Source organism: Myxocyprinus asiaticus, chromosome 1, assembly GCF_019703515.2.
Source record: "Myxocyprinus asiaticus isolate MX2 ecotype Aquarium Trade chromosome 1, UBuf_Myxa_2, whole genome shotgun sequence".
In the NCBI taxonomy this organism is placed as follows: Eukaryota; Metazoa; Chordata; class Actinopteri; order Cypriniformes; family Catostomidae; genus Myxocyprinus; species Myxocyprinus asiaticus.
The window spans coordinates 53343093-53361974 of record NC_059344.1 but is presented as its reverse complement, the minus strand read 5'-3'; the positions used below and the strand labels follow the sequence as shown (position 1 = coordinate 53361974).

Below are 18882 nucleotides of genomic sequence, written 5' to 3'. Positions count from 1 at the left end.
ACGAGAGAGAGAGAGAGAGAGAGAGAGAGAGCGCACGAGTGAGTGCGTGTGTCTGACTCTGGGATGATCCTGCTAGCGTTTCTCTTTGTCACCTCTGCTTTGTCTCTCCCCCCTTCAACATGTCCTGTGTTAAGAAAGAATGACTCCCAGAGCCAGGCTTTGAAAGACTAGAGGACATACAGCCGGAACACCTCTGATAGTGCATTGATTGAATTATTTCTCAGATACCCATTATGTTTTGTTATGCCTGGCCATCTCATAACACAAATCAGTTTAGTGCTTAAGCCTGGCATTGGTGTCACATCTCTTCTTTATACCTGGTTTTGATTAAAGACACAACTGCAGATTTGTATGGTATTGACTGAGTGTGCATATATATTTATCAGAGGTAGATTTAGTTTTTTTGTCTAGACAGTACTGCTTTGGTGGAGCGTTTTGCATGTACTCTTGAAGCTTTCAAATAAATATGATTTATAAATAGGGAACCTACTCTTAACCTTATATCATAATCCATTTTTATAATGTAAATGCAAATTCTTTTTTAAATACAGTTTTCTCCCCTTATAATTATAAAGTTTAGCACCAAAAATAGTTAATTTATCATTTAGTTTACCAGTTTCCACCCACTTAAACGGGCCGTTTTTGATGCCTTTAAAATTTCAGTGTAAATGCCCTCTTTGTATGTTGATGTGAACTGCAGGTTTACTTCCCCATTCTTTAAAAACAACCTCTTTCCGAAGCCTGCATTATATTATGACAGGTTCACAAAACAATCTGTACTGAAATATGCCCCTTAAATAATAGGATCTATCTATCCTACTTCCTCTTCACTAGACACTGCAGAGACATTGGTGACATGTAAATGGGGACAGTTATATGTTTGTGAGCTTGTTTACATGGAAAAAAGCTGTTTATTGCGAGAAAGCTGCTTAAAGGGATGGTTCACCCAAAAATGAAAAATTTACTCTAAAATTTATGTAAGACTTTCTTTCTTCACCAGAACACATTTGAAGAAAAATAGAATAATATCTTAGCTCAGAAGGTCCTTAAAATGCAAGTGAATGGAGATTTCTCTTTTGAAGAATTTAGAGTAAAAAAAAAAGTACTTAAATATTTATGTTTGTTAAACCAAAAGCGATCGTGTGACTTTAGAAGACATTAAATTAACAGCTGGTGTTGTATGGATGACGTTTATTCTGACTGTCTGTGATTTTTGGAGCGTCAAAAGAGAAATCTCCATTCACTTGCATTTTAAGGACCTTCTGAGCTAAGATATTTTTCTTCAAATGTTGACTTGCTGATTTGGTGTATGGCTCCATCCTATGACGTTAGTTATCCGGTCTGTTCCAGGCACATGCGCACTCTTCAGAAACCTGTAAGAACACCGCTTATGCGTTTGCATGGCCACATAAGCCACCTCGGTGTTAAACCACTTTCTCTTAATCCCTTAAACAGCGTTCTCGTTTACATGACGTTTCAGAATGTCGCTTTCTGCAAAATCCTTAAGTGCATATGGTCAGGGTTTCAGATTTCAACATCAGAAATTCAAGGATTTCAGAATAAGTTGTTTTTGCTACTTAGCAGTAGTTTTAATAAACAAGTCTTTTTGGACTGGGCAGGAAATTCTCAAAGTAACAGCATGTTTTTTTACTACATACAGTATAACTTTTTTTATCTCAAAAGATCAAAGATCAAATGTCCCCTTTAAAATATGTGCATAATTCTAGAAAATGCATAATATTAGGAAATATATATGTATACATTTTGTTATAAACAAGGATGTTGCATATTAACCCTGCATTACGATGCAAAATAAACAGGAATTTACTTTAGTATGCACACATCCTAAAAATTGATTTCCGCACTTAGGGCTTCTCTTCAGATGAATTCAGCTTGAACCTAAATATATTACTCTGCCTTTATCTTAAATCACTGACAATAGTGGGGTTTGCTAGTCTATTAAGCTTGCAGACTGACTGTAGAACATTTAATTGTGGGAAGTCAATATCACTTATCTTAATTAGGCCTTACTGCTTGTTACCAACTCTGTTCTAACAGTCCATCCAATCACTACAGTTCTTCCAACATTACAGTTTTCTTTGTCAGTGCAGACAAAGGTTATTCAGGTTGTTCTGGATTAATTCCTTTTAAAGGCTGTTTGTGACTCGCCTTGTCTCACATTCTTACTCCCTTAGTTTTTACACTGTTTGTCAAGGAGGAAGTTGGAGGTTAACCATGTAGTGACCTGACGATTGTGTATTTAAGCACACATGTGCGTGTTATGATCAGCTGTCTCTATGGGAACAGCTCCCATATGATCTGGTCTCTTTTACGAAGCATACACTTACTCACTGTGGACATGGGATTTGCTACTAAAGTTGCAAGTTAAAACAGATTTTCAGTTTAAGCCAATCAAAACAAGATCTAAACCTTTCTCTCACACACACCCTTGCTGATGTTTAATGGGGGGAAACAGTCCCTCACTGTGTGTGTGTGTGTGTGTGTGTGTGTGTGTGTGTATGTGTGTGTGTTGTTTGTTATTCTTCAGTGTGCTGACAGCTGATAAGCTTGTGTGTGTGATGAGAGACAGTGGGTATGTGGTGATACACCCCCACCCCTCATTGGCCCACTTCAACCCAGTCAGAGGACTCTCTCCTGGGGCAGCATGTGTCCCTGGTCCCCCTCTCCTAACTCTGTCACCACCACTGCTGTCTTATCTGTCTGCAGCCAGCACTGAGGGGGACAAAAATCAATAATAAAGCACTGTCTGTGTGTACATGAAGATAGATGCTTATAGATGATATGAAGTGTTATAGTGACCAGTAAGAGTGGATAGTGAGTGATTTAGAACTTTTTCTGAAGTTCTAACAAAGAGGAGCCTATGCTGTGTTTTGATGTGGTTGTGTGCTTGAATGTACATCTCATCCCCCATTTTAGTTAAAGAGGATTCAGTTGGATTTTACAATACTATGTGCTCTAGTATTATAGTAGAGACTAGGGGTGTAACGTGGCACGATACACTGCGGTTCAGAAATGTGGTAATACGCATCGTGGAGATTGGACGGTTTTTGTTTGTTTGTTTTTTCATTATTTTACAAGCATCTGAATCAAATATGTGTGATGCCCTACACCTATGTAACACAGGCATACACATGGAAATTGCTTCAATGCACACAAGAAGCTCTAAAATGACGATTACTAGCTGAATCTGCGAGAACTCAGAGAGAAACCATGTAAGCAAATGTAATACATTGAGCAGGAGAGAGAAGCGCCTTTTTAGCCGGGAGGGATCTGGGAGCGGATATTACAGAAAACTTCTTGATCTTGATTTAGGATTCTTATCTTATCTTACAAAATCATATCTTATCTTTAATTAGGAAGTCCTAAATCTCTCCATTGAGTTCGATAATCAAATGTCATGTCTGTTACCAAGCAACCAATGACACACAAATGGCTGCTGTGAATTAAACATTAGACGAAAACGGAGAATCAAAATCGATGTGCTTTTAATTTCAAGGATGCAGAAATAAAGTTTTTGATAACTGCATTATCATGTTTTGTGGGAGTGTGTAATTAGAGTGTTTTGTCATCAAAGTTCAGCACATCATCTGTGTCTTCCAAAAGTGTTTCCATCATCAAACATCGCTTTTCTGCGTTTTGTATCGCTAATAAATGTATCGCTATTCTCGGACAGTGTAGTTATCTTTCATAAACTTTCAGCAAACTTAACTTGTGTAAATATTTGTATGAACATAAATAGATTCAACAACTAAGACATACACTGAAGTGTAAATTTGAAGTGTAAAAAGTTTCACAGACATGTGACTAACAGAAATGGAATAATGTGTCCCTGAACAAAAAAAAGGGGGGGGGGGGGTCATAATCAAAAGTAACAGTCAGCATCTGGTGTGGCCACCAGCTGCATTAAGTACTGCAGTGCATCTCCTCATGGACTGCACCAGATTTGCCAGTTCTTGCTTTGAGATGTTACCCCACTCTTCCACCAAGGCACTTGCAAGTTCCCGGACATTTCTGGGGGGATTGGCCCTAGCCCTCACCCTCCAATCCAACAGGTCCCAGACGTGCTCAATGGGATTTAGATCCAGGCTCTTCACTGGCCATGGCAGAACACTGACATTCCTGTCTTGAAAGAAATCATGCACAGAATGAACAGTATGGCTGGTGGCATTGTCATGCTGGAGGGTCATGTCAGGATGAGCCTGCAGGGAGGGTACCACATGAGGGAGGAGGATGTCTTCCCTGTAACGCACAGCGTTGAGATTACCTGCAATGACAACAAGCTCAGTCCGATGATGCTGTGACACACCACCCCAGACCATGACAGACCCTCCACCTCCAAATCGATCCCGCTCCAGAGTACAGGCCTCGGTGTAACGCTCATTCCTTCAATGATAAACGCAAGTCCGACCATCACCCCTGGTGAGTCAAAACCACGACTCGTCAGTGAAGAGCACTTTTTGCCAGTCCTGTCTGGTCCAGCAAAGGCGGGTTTGTGCCCATAGGCGACATTGTTGCCGGTGATGTCTGGTAAGGACCAGCCTTACAACAGGCCTACAAGCCCTCAGTCCAGCCTCTCTCAGCCTATTGCAGACATTCTGAGCACTGATGGAGGGATTGTGCATTCCTGGTGTATCTCGGACAGTTGTTGTTGCCATCCTGTACCTGTCCCGCAGGTGTGATATTCGGATGTACCGATCCTGTGCAGGTGTTGTTACACATGGTCTGCCACTGCGAGGATGATCAGCTGTCCTTCCTGTCTCCCTGTAGCACTGTCTTAGGCGTCTCACAGTACGGACATTGCAATTTATTGCCCTGGCCACATCTGTAGTCCTCATGCCTCCATGCAGCATGCCTAAGGCATGTTCACGCAGATGAGCAGGGACCCTGGGCATCTTTCTTTGGTGTTTTTCAGAGTCAGCAGAAAGGTCTCTTTAGTGTCTTAAGTTTTTATAACTGTGACCTTAATTGCCTACCATCTGTAAGCTATTAGTGTCTTAACGAATATTCCACAGGTGCATGTTCATTAATTGTTTATGGTTCATTGAACAAGCATGGAAAACATTGTTTAAACCCTTTACAATAAAGATCTGTAAATTTATTTGGATTTTTACAAAATTATCTTTAAAATATAGTGTCCTGAAAATGGGACGTTTCTTTTTTGCTGAGTTTAGTATTGTAATGTGACTAACCATTGGCTGTCAAATAAGTTTTCAGTTAGGACGCCAGTGGGGCTGTCCTAAAGTTAGGACAAAAGATTTTTGGCAAATTAGGATGCTTCTCTTAGTGATCTGTTCTGACCGCACGAGAGAAAATTAAAGTTTACAGAGGTTTTATGATAGTGCCATTTTAATCTACTAAATATTATTCTGAATGTGTATTATAATGCTATGCAATGTCAAATGTCATTTCAGTAGGGTTTTAAGTAGGGACATTATTTAACTGGATAAGCATGCACTTCCATGAAATATGTATTTTTGAAAATAATATTTAGATGTAATTATAGACGATATTATTTTAGAAAAATACAGCTTTATTTTGAAATATTTTAAATGTATGTAATCAGTGACCGTGTGTAAGCAGCATATGTGTGTAACATTATTCCATATTTTCAGCAAAGCTAATTATTAGCTAATATTTCCATTTGGTGTCACCTTTGCCCTGCTCTAGGCTGATTTTTAAACCCAGTACATCTCTGATGGATCATATAGCACTTTTAATAAAAGTGCTAAATTTTAAATGTTTTGCATATGTCTTTAAAGTAATAATAATAGTAAACTTATAATAAAACTTTCAATCAAATTTTTTCTTTATTCAGGCTTAGTTTAAAGAATCGTAAACTGAACCGAACCATGAGCTCAGTTTCATGAACCGAATCATGAGATGATTGAACCGTTACACCCCTAATAGAGACTCCTATGAAAATGTTTGCAAAGTTTAGTTTTCTTTCCTGTGTTGACGTATTTCCTATTTAAAGTGGAAGCTAGGGTTGGACAGTAGAAATATAAATATAGGACTGGGTAGAAATATAAATTTTCTCGATATCGATTCTTAAATCTCAAGATCAATCTTTAACTCTATGCGCAACCCTTCACTACATTGTGAGGAAAACACTTGCATTTGCAACCAAATTTCTCGCTATGTGACTAAAAATGTCAGTGATTAGCAACTGGCTGGTAAGTGATTGTGTAGTATACTGGTGAATTATTCAGCAGCGAGATCCTTTCACTGTGTGTTGAGAGTAGGGCTGAAACGTTTGGTCGACGTTATCGACAATGTCGACAAATAAAAATTTGACAAAGTAAACTAACGATGACGCACGAGAGCAGCACTGCAGTTCGCGCCTGACTGAAGAGACAAAGAATTACACAGCTCACAGATGCACTCCAAATCTTCCAAATAGCTTCAGGTGATGTAGATCGCAAAGTATGAGGGAATTATAATGCAAAAATACAAAAGTAAATACAGAAGCACACTCGTTGTGGAATAAGTGGAGCGGGAGCTCTTTAAAGGCAACACCCCTGCGTTACATCTTAAATGCAATTATATTTAATGCGTTATAGCTTCATCAAAGTTCAAATACAGATGCTGATCATTTCTCTGTGTGGTCAGCGCCTCTTCTATGAGTTGCACGAAGTGTCCCGATCTAAGGGGGAGAGATTGAAACTGCACCCGGCTGATGCACACTCTTTCGTGGGGATGCTCGTCCCTCGAGCACATGAGCTTGCTGCAGCTAGATTATAACGTGATGGCTCGCGACTTATTGAATCATAATATATGCGTCACTGTGCATTTCTTATCGTGAAGAACATTGGCAATACACAGCTTTATTAATAAGAGAGTTTATTTTTTTGAGTTAAAGATGGATTGAAGTGAAAAAAGTGAGAGAGGGTAGTCTTCGCCCCATTATACACTGCAACAATATACATTTTTGATTTTTTTTGTTTTGGCTTGTTTTCCAATATAAATATTTAAAACTCCTTTAAAACAACGTACATTTTCTTTAGCAACTATACTGCAGAAGAAAAAATTGTTATCTGAGAATGTTGAATATAATATAAAAAATACAAATATTTTAAAATATCTAAAAATCCTTTAAAAATAGATGCATTCACCTGAGAAGCAGCATATAAGATATTTAGACTTGGTTTTACAGAATAGATCTTGAATATTTATAATTTTTGTCTTTACTGCACTCGCAGAAGTATAACCAAGTGAAAAAATACACTTATATACAAAATACACTTTTATTTAAGAGACTGTAAAGGGGTTATAAGGGAAAGGAGGAGGCGAGAACCGGCTTGACAATATAAATAAAGTTTAATGATAAACTTAAACAAAAACACACAAACATAAACACATACAGGACAGCTGCCTGTAGTTCTCTCTCTCTCTCTTTAACTGCTATCTCCGATCGCCTTTATCCCTCGCTTGCCTCATCAGGCTGATTGGGGTCCTGGCGTGTGTTATTCCAGCCCGGCCCCGCCCTCCTCCGCGCTACACTCCTCCCTGCATTGCCTCAGACCAGGGAGCCCCCGGCATGGGGGGGGGGCGTGCCTTGCGCCCCACCTGCCGGCTTCTTCAACCTGGGAGGAGACAGGAGGGGAAAACATCAACAACAACAAAAAAAAAATAGGCGAGGGAAAGGCCAACATGGAGCGACAGCAAGAGAGAGAGAGAGAGAGAGAGAGAGAGGAGAGAGAGAAAAAAGAAACTCACTCACCGGTTCTCTGATGCGCCATTCCGTGGTCCTCGATCACTCCTCCACCCTCTCAGGCGGACGACAGCCGCTTCTCCCCGGGCGGACCAGAGTCAAACCTCCAACCCCCAGTGGACAGAATGCCCCTCCGCGTTTCTGGTGGCCCGTGGTGACACTCCTCCACCCCTGGCAGCGGCCCTACCGCTCCAGGTGGTCGGGGAGTCGATTCCCTCCTCCCCTCAGGGATGGCGGTCTTCCCTCGACCCTTCTGCATTTCTGGCGGCCGGCAGGGCACTCCTCAGCACCTGGCAGTGGCTTCATTGCTCCAGGTGATCGGGGAGTCCAGTCTCTCCTCGCCTCACGGGTAGCGGCCGTTCCCCATGTCCGGGCGGTCTGGCTACTCCGTCCCTCGGCGGATGGCAGTGTCAAGGACTCTACGACGAGTATCCTTCCTCCCTCCCAGGTTTCGGCACCAATGTAAAGGGGTTATAAGGGAAAGGAGGCAGCGAGAACCGGCTTGACAATATAAATAAAGTTTAATGATAAACTTAAACAAAAACACATACAGGGCAGCTGCCTGTAGTTCTCTCTCTCTCTCTCTAACTGCCATCTCCGGTCGCCTTTATCCCTCGCTCGCCTCATCAGGCTGATTGGGGTCTGGGCGTGCGTCATTCCGGCCCGGCCCCGCCCTCCTCTGCACTACAGAGACATTCTCTTAAAGGAAGTCTAAATATGTTATATGTTGCTTCTCAAGTAAATGTATCTTGTTTTAAGGATTTTTAGACTATTTTAAATGTAAAACAAGATAAAAATGTGATAACAATAGGATTTTTGTGCAGTGAATTTCTTTACTGAATTAAACTTAATAAAAAGTATTTTTTCCCTTTAATTCTGTGAATGTCATTTAGAGGTATTTTTAAAAGATAATTTTGTCCTCTATTGTTAGTAAGCATGTTTAATACAACCTTTTATGTCGGGGCACAAGCTGAATAATCGGTTAAGAGCTAATGATTAATCGATGCAGTAATCGACGAATAGTCGAATAATCTTTCTAATAATTGTTAGATTAATCAGTTATCCAAGTAATCGTTAGTTGCAGCCCTAGTTGAGAGTAAAAGTTTTGTCATTGAATAATGTCTCTTTTAAAACCCTTTCTATTCTTTACAGTCAGTTCTTGAAAAAATATTAACATTTAATTCTAATCACGAATAGCACAGTAGACAATACCGTTTTTTAGCAAGTGTTCAACAAATCAATGTAAATACTTACAATAAACATGTAACAAAATCTAATATATGCTATGAATCAATATCGATATTGAATCGAAATCGGAATCTTATGTAATCGAGAGCTTGTGAATCACATTCAGAATTGTATCGAATCAGGAAATCTGGATCAGTACCCAGACCCTACTGAAGGTTTTGTACCATGGGCGAAAGCAATGAAGACACTTTTTTTTAAATGAATAAACTCCTATCACTTCCTTTTTAACTGATGGTTTGGAAAGGGTAATATAAGCTGTAGTGCAACCTACGACACAGATGAAGTATGATGCTGTTGTTTATCAGAAGCAGTTGGTATTTAAAATTTAGGGAGCGGACGTTGTCATTCCACTTCATTCAAGATGAGTCTTCACTGGGGGGCTTGGGTAGCTCAGCGAGTATTGACACTGACTACCACCCCTGGAGTCGCGAGTTCGAATCCAGGGCGTGCTGAGTGACTCCAGCTAGGTCTCCTAAGCAACCAAATTGGCCCGGTTGCTAGGGAGGGTAGAGTCACATGGGGTAACCTCCTCGTAGTCGCTATAATGTGTGGTTCTCGCTCTCAGTGGCGCGTGTGGTGAGTTGTGCGTGGATGCCGCGGAGAATAGCGTGAAACCTACATGCATGCTATGTCTCCGCGGAAACTCACTCAACAAGCCACATGATAAGATGTGCAGATTGACATCTTAGATGCGGAGGCAACTGAGATTCATCCTTTTCCACCCTAATTGAGGTAAGCCACTACACCACCATGAGGACTTAGAGCGCATTGGGAACTGGGGAGGAAAAAAACAATTATGAGTCTTCATTATTTTTTGGTCTATTTTCCTGGAAGAGAAAGACTGTATACTGTAAACTACAGTTAGTTTTGTGAATTTTTAAGAGTACTCCATAATATAGATGGCCTCAAACTGAAAGGCAAAAAACATTTTCTCCCCTTTTCTCCCCAATTTGGAATGCCCAATTCCCAATGCGCTCTAAGTCCTCATGGTGGCTTAGTGACTTTAGTTGCCACCGCGTCTGAGACCGTCAATCCGCGCATCTTATCACGTGGCTTGTTGAGCGCATTACCGCGGAGACCTTGTGTGTGTGGAGGCATCATGCTATTCTCAGCGGCATCTACGCACAACTCACCACACGCCCCACCGAGAGCTTTGAGATAAAAAAAAATAAATAAAATTGAAAAAAATTCCAATTAGAACATTTTAAAATTCCGATTTATGGCTCAATGCCTAAATGTTAAAGCCAAAGTGTGTGATTTCTGCGCCACAGAACGGAATTGCTAAAACTATAAAAACTATTGTTTTAAAACAGCTTTACAAATACATCCCCTGTCTGACATCGATGGAACTAACAGATAGTCCCACCCCAAACTCACACCATTGGTCAAGTCAAAGTTGTGTAAGGCTAAACGGGCCTCTCAAAACAATAAGCGCCACAGAGACACAGTGTCCATAGCTTTTGAGAAAATTAACTTTCGAATGGCTTACCTATAGTTGTCTCTGCATATTATCCTGGGATAGGAGAGAGTATTTTAACACTGACAATGTTATAATCTTTAGCTTTTATTTCACTAGTTTTATCTTTCCCTCCCCCAGCATCTCTCCATGTTTGTTATGCAAGACCTGTTCTGTGTTAAACTTCCTGCATCTGTCAAGACAAATGTTTCCTAGCTTCAGATTAGCCAACTCTTCCTATGCATCTATGCTCTTCAAGAGAGTCAGCTGTGTCCTGTTCCTTTTGTTTCAGACAGCTAAGACATCAGCTATGTTCACCATCACATCTCTGTTCTCAGTTACCGACGTTGTGCCTTTCCTAACAATTTGCCTGAAATGTCTTTTCTACTCATGCATTTACTCACATAGGCCTACTCATAATCAGCAAGTCATCAGGACATCCAAGTGCCCAAACATTTCCTGTGAGTTTTTTAAAAACATAATTACTCACCATCATGAAATTAACCATTTTTTGCTTATTGCTCTAAGCACACAGGATGTGGGATTCACCAACAGATAAAAGTATCTGAAGTTGGAAATACATGAATTATTCTACCAGTTAGGTTGCTTGTTGTTTTGCAATGATGAGAGCTGTTGAATCAGCACACCCTTGGGCTCATACGTAATTTGCCCCCTAATATTAAGCAACTATTCATGGTGTTGGCTGCACAAGCCTAAAGCCCCGTTCACTTTGTTGCTATAGGCATTCCTAATTCTGGTTGTCCTAGTAAAGTTTATGAAGGTCAGTTCCATTAAGAGGGTGTTTTATGTTGACATCAAATAATTTTTTAATTTGCTAAAATATTCTGGAGGGAAAAATTTTGAATATACATTGCACTAGTGTATAACGCATCAAATCGAAGTTAAACGAGAATCAATGTCTGCCATTGCAGCCATCTATCTGCACTGAAAGCAGGCACACACACAGATTTTTTTTTTTTTTATATATACTGTATGCATAATTTTTAGAGAAATATCATATAAAATTGTGAAAATGGTCAATGAAAGGATTAACTTCTCCATCTTGACACCTGACACTCGACAGTTGCTGACAGAAGGTGGATTGCATGTGCTCCACTGTCTTTACTCCCATCGGCAGTAGATGCACCTCGTTGCTATTTATTTGCATAATGTGAAATTTTGTCGCTTTGTCTAGTCCTAATTGTTGCTATCACTCATGTCCCAGGAAGTTGTCAGTTCTCCTTGAAAATGAGTTCCGGTTGCTTAAGCCCCTTTTACACCTGGTATTAAGATGTGTTTTGGGATGATCCGTTTGAAATGGGACAATGCTAAAGACAGGTATAAGTGGGGGTTATTTAAACAGGGCGTTAGTTGCTGCAAGTTGCTGGCATGAATGGGGCTTAAGCCTTGTAACCATAAGAGAGTGAGAGCGATAGAGACTGAGAGAGTATGTGGGTGTTAAGGCTCTTAGATCTATTGATAAATGACTTCAAGTGGTTGGAATTTTTGACACCCAATGCCTGTTATCTGCTCATTTCCTTCTTCCTGTCCTGTCTCTGTTCCCTCTCTTCTCTGTCATCCTCATCTCTTTTCTATTTCTTTCCTTGATCTTATCTTAGCATCAGAGATTAACCCATGCAGAACCCCCCCAGCTATCAGCCACAGGTAGAAGTGCTGGCACTTAAATATGTGATCAGATATCAGACATAAATTACTCTGTCAGTGCTGAGCAAATATGCACATGCAGCAGACCATAAGGAGCACTGAACAACATGTGCTTTTAGAGAAGAGACACTTTATGGGAACCTTACCTAAACCTAAAACACACTGAAATCAGCCTCATCAACAACTTTTGTATTTAGTTAAAATTGAATAGAAGTTTTGTTTACCCAGACAATGAACTAAGCATAATTGGGATTTGTTTCATCATCTTTGAGATAAATGAGGTGTAAATCTCTCTGTGATTGCAGGCTGTTGAATGATGTTTTGCCCTTGATAACATGACGTCAATCTCTGTCCTTCCCATTTATTATGTGAAGCTTAAAGGCTGCATGAACTCAAACAACATTCACACTGCTATAGTATTAGATTACTGCATCTATACTGTGCTTTGGAAATGTTATAGTCTAACTAATTCAGTTGGTATTGTTTTGGGAAAGGTTGCATGGAACTAAAGGCTTTTTGAGTTATAGATATGTCTGGCACATATGGTGTATTATAAAGGTCACGCTCACTTGCATTAACACACTGACACACACATTACCAGACCAGACATTAATGCAGTCATCCAGAAATCCAGGGAAGACATGTCCTCCCTTACTAAGGCAAACTAACACACCTGAACATTGACTCGCTCAGACACATAGCACTAGTCACAGGACCATTTTTTACACCCACAAACCACTCAGTTTGTTCACTGACTGCATATTGCACACACAAATGGCAAGAGCTTCTACGAACTTCCAGCAGTCGGGGTGCACAGGTTTTCATCAGCCTGCCTGGGAACAAACTTGTGTTGACAACACTAGACTGCTACAATGAGCACTTTTGAGGAGTAACTAATCATTGGATTTGCCAAAGTTTGCAAGATTTGTGAAAAAGATTTGTTTTGTCTGAGGCAGTTCATAGCAAGTAAACTTGATTTTCATGAGTAGGACTGGGTAAAAATATAGATTTTCCGATTAATCACGATCTTCATTTGAACGATCTTGATATTGATTTTTAATATCCCAAGATCGATCTTTTACTTTACATGCAACCCTCTTCAGTGTGAGTAAATCACTTGCATATGCGACCAATTGCATATTGCATGCAACAAAAATGTCTGCAATTTACCACTAGGTGGTACATTTTCAGATTTCAATCGCTTGTCGATTGATTAGTATAAAGAAGTTCAGCACCGATATCCTTTCACTGTGTGTTGAGGGTAAAAGTTTGGTTTGACTTGTTACATGTTATGTGTGTCCAAAGACGAGTTACATGCAATCAATTATTGCATTAAATAATGTGTCCTTCACTGCCCTTTCTGTTCTTTACAGTCAGTTGTTGATCAAAAAGTTAAAAGAAACATGATTTCCAATCACACATAATATGGATGTGATGAAGAAGCCATGCAAGTCCACTCTCGTTAATATCCGCTTAACCAAAACACTTCTGTGAGGTGCTCGCTGAACTGCCACTATTCTTAAAGAGACAGTACCGTTTTAGCACTTGTTCTACAGATCACTGTAAATATTGTAGTATGGATAATATATATATTAGGGCTGCGAATCCATTAAATATTTTTAACTAATCACAATTTTTTGTTGCTGTGATTAATCGCAATTAAATTATGGTTCATGATGCATTACAACAAACATTAAAATTAATATACCATATATATAAATAAATCACTTTATACTCTGTCTCAAAGAACTTGCAAGAAAAATATAATCATATATTAATCTTTGGTACAAGTATATGTATACATGCCATAAAATCAGTGGACATTACAATTTGGGCAAAATCTGCTGGCATTTTCCAGTGGACTTTTTTTAATAATAGGATCAAATGGGCAAATTCAATACATTTCAAACTTTATTGGCAAGAGACACTAAAGTGTACATTGCCAATTCGTTATTAGACACTATACATACAGATATAAAACATATTGAATGCTGAAACTTAATTTGCTGAATTTAAAATCTCAAAACTTTGATAATTTGTTAAATGTCTACGTACAAGTGTACCTGTCTGCAGCTTGCTGAACGGCCATGTCCTTCTCAGTCTCTATCGCGCACACGCTGGGTCTTACTCAAGCGATACTGCTTTTGAAACAGGTTCAGATGAAAGTCAGTGAGAGTTTTTGCGCAATGCGAAGAGATACAGCAGCTTGCCCATATCACTTAACAGCTTGCGGATGAAGTCTCCATTCTCTGTACAGTAAATGCTCTCCTATGTTTATTATGCCCGGGGCATACATCACGTGCAATGAATAAGCTTGCACTGCTTCACATAATCAGTTTCTGTGTGTGGATATGCAGTTTAGTCAAGCGAGTACCTCCTGAAAATGTATATATGGCAATGTTAGCCACAGAAAGTGGGGAAAAACATTGGTGAAGTTTCGCCAGTTGTAAAAAAGTGCCTGGGTTTGTTCCTGGCAGGCAGAAGATGCCCTAACCCCGCCCCCACCCTAATCGGAGCCTGTAAGGCTGAGTAGCCTGTCAGGAACAACTCTGGACACCTTTCTCGTATCACGTTAAGGCCCAGGAAGTAAAAAAAAACAAATACTGCATTAATTGCGTAAAAAACTTTTAACGAGTTAAAAAATATTAATCGCAGAAATTAACGCGTTAAATTTCCCAGCCCTTATACATGTATTTATTTTTGTAATGCACCAAATTAGAAGGTCTCCTGCATAATTAAAATCATTAGATGAGAGAGAACTTATTTCATATGAAAACAAAATGGACATTATAACTGAAATCCAAATGAAACTGAAATCCAAATTAATCTGAATCGAATGGAGAGCTTGTGAATCGGAATCGAATCAGGAAATTTGTATCCGTACCCAGCCCTACTTCTGAATGTCTGTTAAATAATCGGTACTTGTTACTTTTGGACAAAACAATTAATTAATAAAATTCATCATGAAGTACAACAATTGCATAGACTGCTGTGCAATTACATGAAAAGTTTAGTTTTTATGCTGTGGTATCATTTATTTAAAAATGATCAAAAAGAACTGACTGGTAGCTTTACGTGTCAATCAGATGGTTTCTTTCTGACTAATTGGGTGGTTCTTGGCGTAAAGAAGGTGCATTGTTTCTGACTTTATGCTTATAGTCAAAAGTCTGGCTCTGCCTGTAAGACTACAAAGCGCACATACTCCTTCACACTCAAGTGAGTCAGATGAGTCCAGTCAATGACTTGTGCATTTATGTGGCCTTGGTCACTGTCTGAACCCATACCCCTGTAAGTGGCTAGAATAATATTGTATTCTCATGTGTGTATGCTACTGACAGCACTGTTTGGTTTAGGATTATGAAAACGCAACTGAGGTCTAATTTAAACTCATTTGAATTTCACATCTCAACATTATACGACAAAGTTTTGTCAAGTCCAGTTTTCAGGCTGTTGTGTATATAGTGATTTAGATTCTAAGGTTGGCCATACAAAGGTCAGTGGTTCAAACCCCATGAGGGGTGAAAGGTTTCATAAACTGGATCGTTTAGAAAGTTTCCCCATAATCATTGTGCTCAAGAGCAATGCACTTAAACCCTATAATAAGTCTCACTGCAAGTTGCTTTGGATAAAAGCACTTTCTAAATGGCAAATAACCAGTAATCGGTATCAGGTCTCAAAATCATTTGAGAGGCTTTTTAATTATATATAGTACTGAATTTCTCTTTTTTTTCACTGTCTCTGTGGTCTCTGTGAGTGACTAGTAACTCATGGTGCCCACATGTTGTGCCTTGCATTCTTTGTCTCAGTGTACACACACACACACACGTTGGTGCGGCTATCCTCATAAGGACTCTCCATAGACATAATGATTTTTATTCTGTACGAACTATAGATTCTATCCCTTAACCCTAACCCTAACCCTACCCCTAAACCTAACCCTCACAAAAAACTTTCTGCATTTTTACATTTTCAATAAAACAGTTTGTAACCTAAAAAAAAGTCCTCTTAAACCATTTAAACCTGCTCACTCACACACTAACACTCACACTATCTCACATTCCAGTTCCTAACAGTCAACTCAAGTGGTTTTTACTGCTCATTCGTTTCCTTGTGTACACACACAGACACAATTTAGTCATACATGCACTGCTCAGTCACAAACTGAAGGTTTGTCAATTTAAAAGAGCAATTAAAGGTTCTATTCATAAGTGACAGTGCCATGGCAGTATCAGTGTGCCTGCCTGTTCCTGAATGAAAGGTTGTGTGTGTGTGTGGGTGTGTGTGGGTGTGTGTGTGTGGGTGTGTGTGGGTGTGTGTGGGTGTGTGTGTGGTGTGTGTGGGTGTGTGTGTGGGTGTGTGTGTGGGTGTGTGTGTGTGTGTGTGTGTGTGTGTGTGTGGGTGTGTGGGTGGGTGTGTGGGTGTGTGTGGGCTTGTGTTGTTTGGGCAAGGGGCAGTTAGGCAGGTGCAATGACAGCTGGTCTGGGCAGCTCAAACCAAGGGGGAGGAAAAGATCAGTGAAAGATGAAGTGGCAGAAAAAGAGAGAGAGCGTTTGAATGAACAAGAGCATCAATTCTAGAAATAGATTCTTTGCATGGACTCTTTTGATTTTCCATTGTGAAACATTGAGCAGTTTTAATGTGCCACGCTCAAGTGCCACTGCTTGTTACTCTAGACAGACTATATTTTAATATGGCACATGAGTCACTGCATAAAAACCACAATGAGCTTGTGCATGTACATAAGTCTCGTTTGTGTGTGTGAGTGCAAGAGGGTGAAGTGTGTTTTGGAAAAGGCTCCAAGGGAGTGAATGTTTGTAGAAGGATAGCGGGAACGTGAGCATGGAAAAAAAGGCCATTTATAGAGAGACAAGTTGAGAGGGGGAGGATTGTGGGGAGGGGGGGAGAGAAGAATACCAGTCTGTATTGAAAGAGACAACTTTATAGAAAGAAACTGAATTGGCAGACTAATGGGACGAAACGAGAAAAATACAGCAGTGTATAATTGAGGTTTGGAGCCACAACTGACTAGGATCTATTTTTAGTCAAGTACAGAATTGACTGATCGTAAAGAGAGACAGAAATGGGTTTAAATTTGAATTAGAACTCTTAGGCCACGCCCACACTAATCCTTTTTCGTTTGAAAACTCTGTTTTCTGTTTTCAAACATCACTGATTTCCAAAGAATGCGGTGATGGAGAGTGTTTTTCAAAATACTTAGCAAATTTATTGCGTTTTCATATGAAAACGTACTACTGTGGACATGGCCTTGAGGAAGCTGGTTATGAAGGACATAAATACAAAGACATCTGACATGCAGGTCAACAGTAATGAAAGAAAGCAGACAGATCTGTTTCATGTCCAGTGCCTTGCCAGTCACCCAAGGCCATATATGTGAGCTGGACTGATAAAAATAGCCAAATACGGCAGTATTTCTCAAAACAAACATGCTTATCATATCGTTTGGTCCCAAGTTATTTATGTGAACAGTCAGTGCCATACTGATGTCCTCAAGCCATAAGTTCTCATTTTCTGTCCTGTTTTTTCTGTCAGACACATAAGAAAGCAATTGAAAAATTTTCTGTGAAATAGTGTGGTTAGAACTTGCCAGGCTGTATGTGTAAAGTCCGATGAATCATTTTAGTAGTTCGTTTTCTCCTTCCTGCCTTTGTGAAGGCTTAACTTGGTGTGAAATCTAGAGCGAGGAGACACTAATATCAACACCACACTAGTGTTCTACAAGACTAACATTGCTCAAACTGCAAGATTCAAATATTCCTCTAGAATGGATGAGTGGGAAGTGAAGCAAATGGAGACATGTTTAAATGAAACTGAGAAATCATCTTGGAATATCTGTACAAAAAAAAAATGGATAAGTGCGAAAACTAAAAACAAAACTAAGAGTTGTGCTGAAGGCAGTGAGTGTATGTGACACAAGAGATACCTCTTGTGGTGAGGAGGTAGTATTACACTGACCTTGCATTAACCCTGGTGGTGACTTAACAAGGAACTGCTCTATATATACTGTATATAGGCTAACTGTCTTTAAAACAGATGCCCAGTCTTAACTCAAAATTATTTACTCATCCTCCCACTCACACATAAGCATTCCCGTGTCACCCATATAAACCAGCGTCACTGTGTTTCCATTGTCTCTGCCTAGTTACTTTTTCCTCAGAAGGTTGCTTTGTCCTCTGGGAACACTGCCCAGTTTTCCAAGAGCTGTAGGCGATTACTGAGTATAGTCATGTAATTTCCAATTAGCTGTTACATCCCAGGGGTATTTCAATATAGACATATCCATGATCTAAACTGATCTTTTCCTGTTGTTTCATGATGTGCATATGTGTGTGTTACAGGAGGAAGCAATTCCAGAGCTAGAGATTGATGTGGATGAACTGTTGGATATGGAGAATGACGTAGACCGTGCCGCTAGGGTCAAGGTATCTTTTTGACCAATAAATTTGGATATCTTTTCCATGACCTTTCCAGTGATAAATGGATACTGATTTTAAAAATAAAAAAAATCGAATCAAATATATACCGATTTAAAAACAGTTATCATTCAGACCCATTTGTGAGTCATTGAAAGAACTGACTCAAAGAATGATTCAATCAGACATCACTATGACTTGTGAGCAAGTCTTCTAAGAGTATTACCTAGCCGATAACATTTTAGTGCAGAACATAACTAGAAAAATGTATATTCATAAGGGCAATTTTCATGACTTTTAAAGATTGTATTAATTTAGTTTCTGACCTAAAAAAAAAATCTCAAATCACA

General features: G+C 39.6%; 1 protein-coding gene across 1 annotated transcript in view; it reads left to right on the top strand.

The window, feature by feature from the left end:
- Window positions 1-18882, top strand: part of LOC127441252 (protein phosphatase 1 regulatory subunit 14B-like) — a 30887-nt gene that overhangs the window by 9779 nt on the left and 2226 nt on the right. The window contains exon 2 of the mRNA XM_051698440.1: window positions 18458-18541. Coding sequence (XP_051554400.1) covers window positions 18458-18541 — 84 coding nt within the window. The remainder of the gene's footprint in view (window positions 1-18457; window positions 18542-18882) is intronic.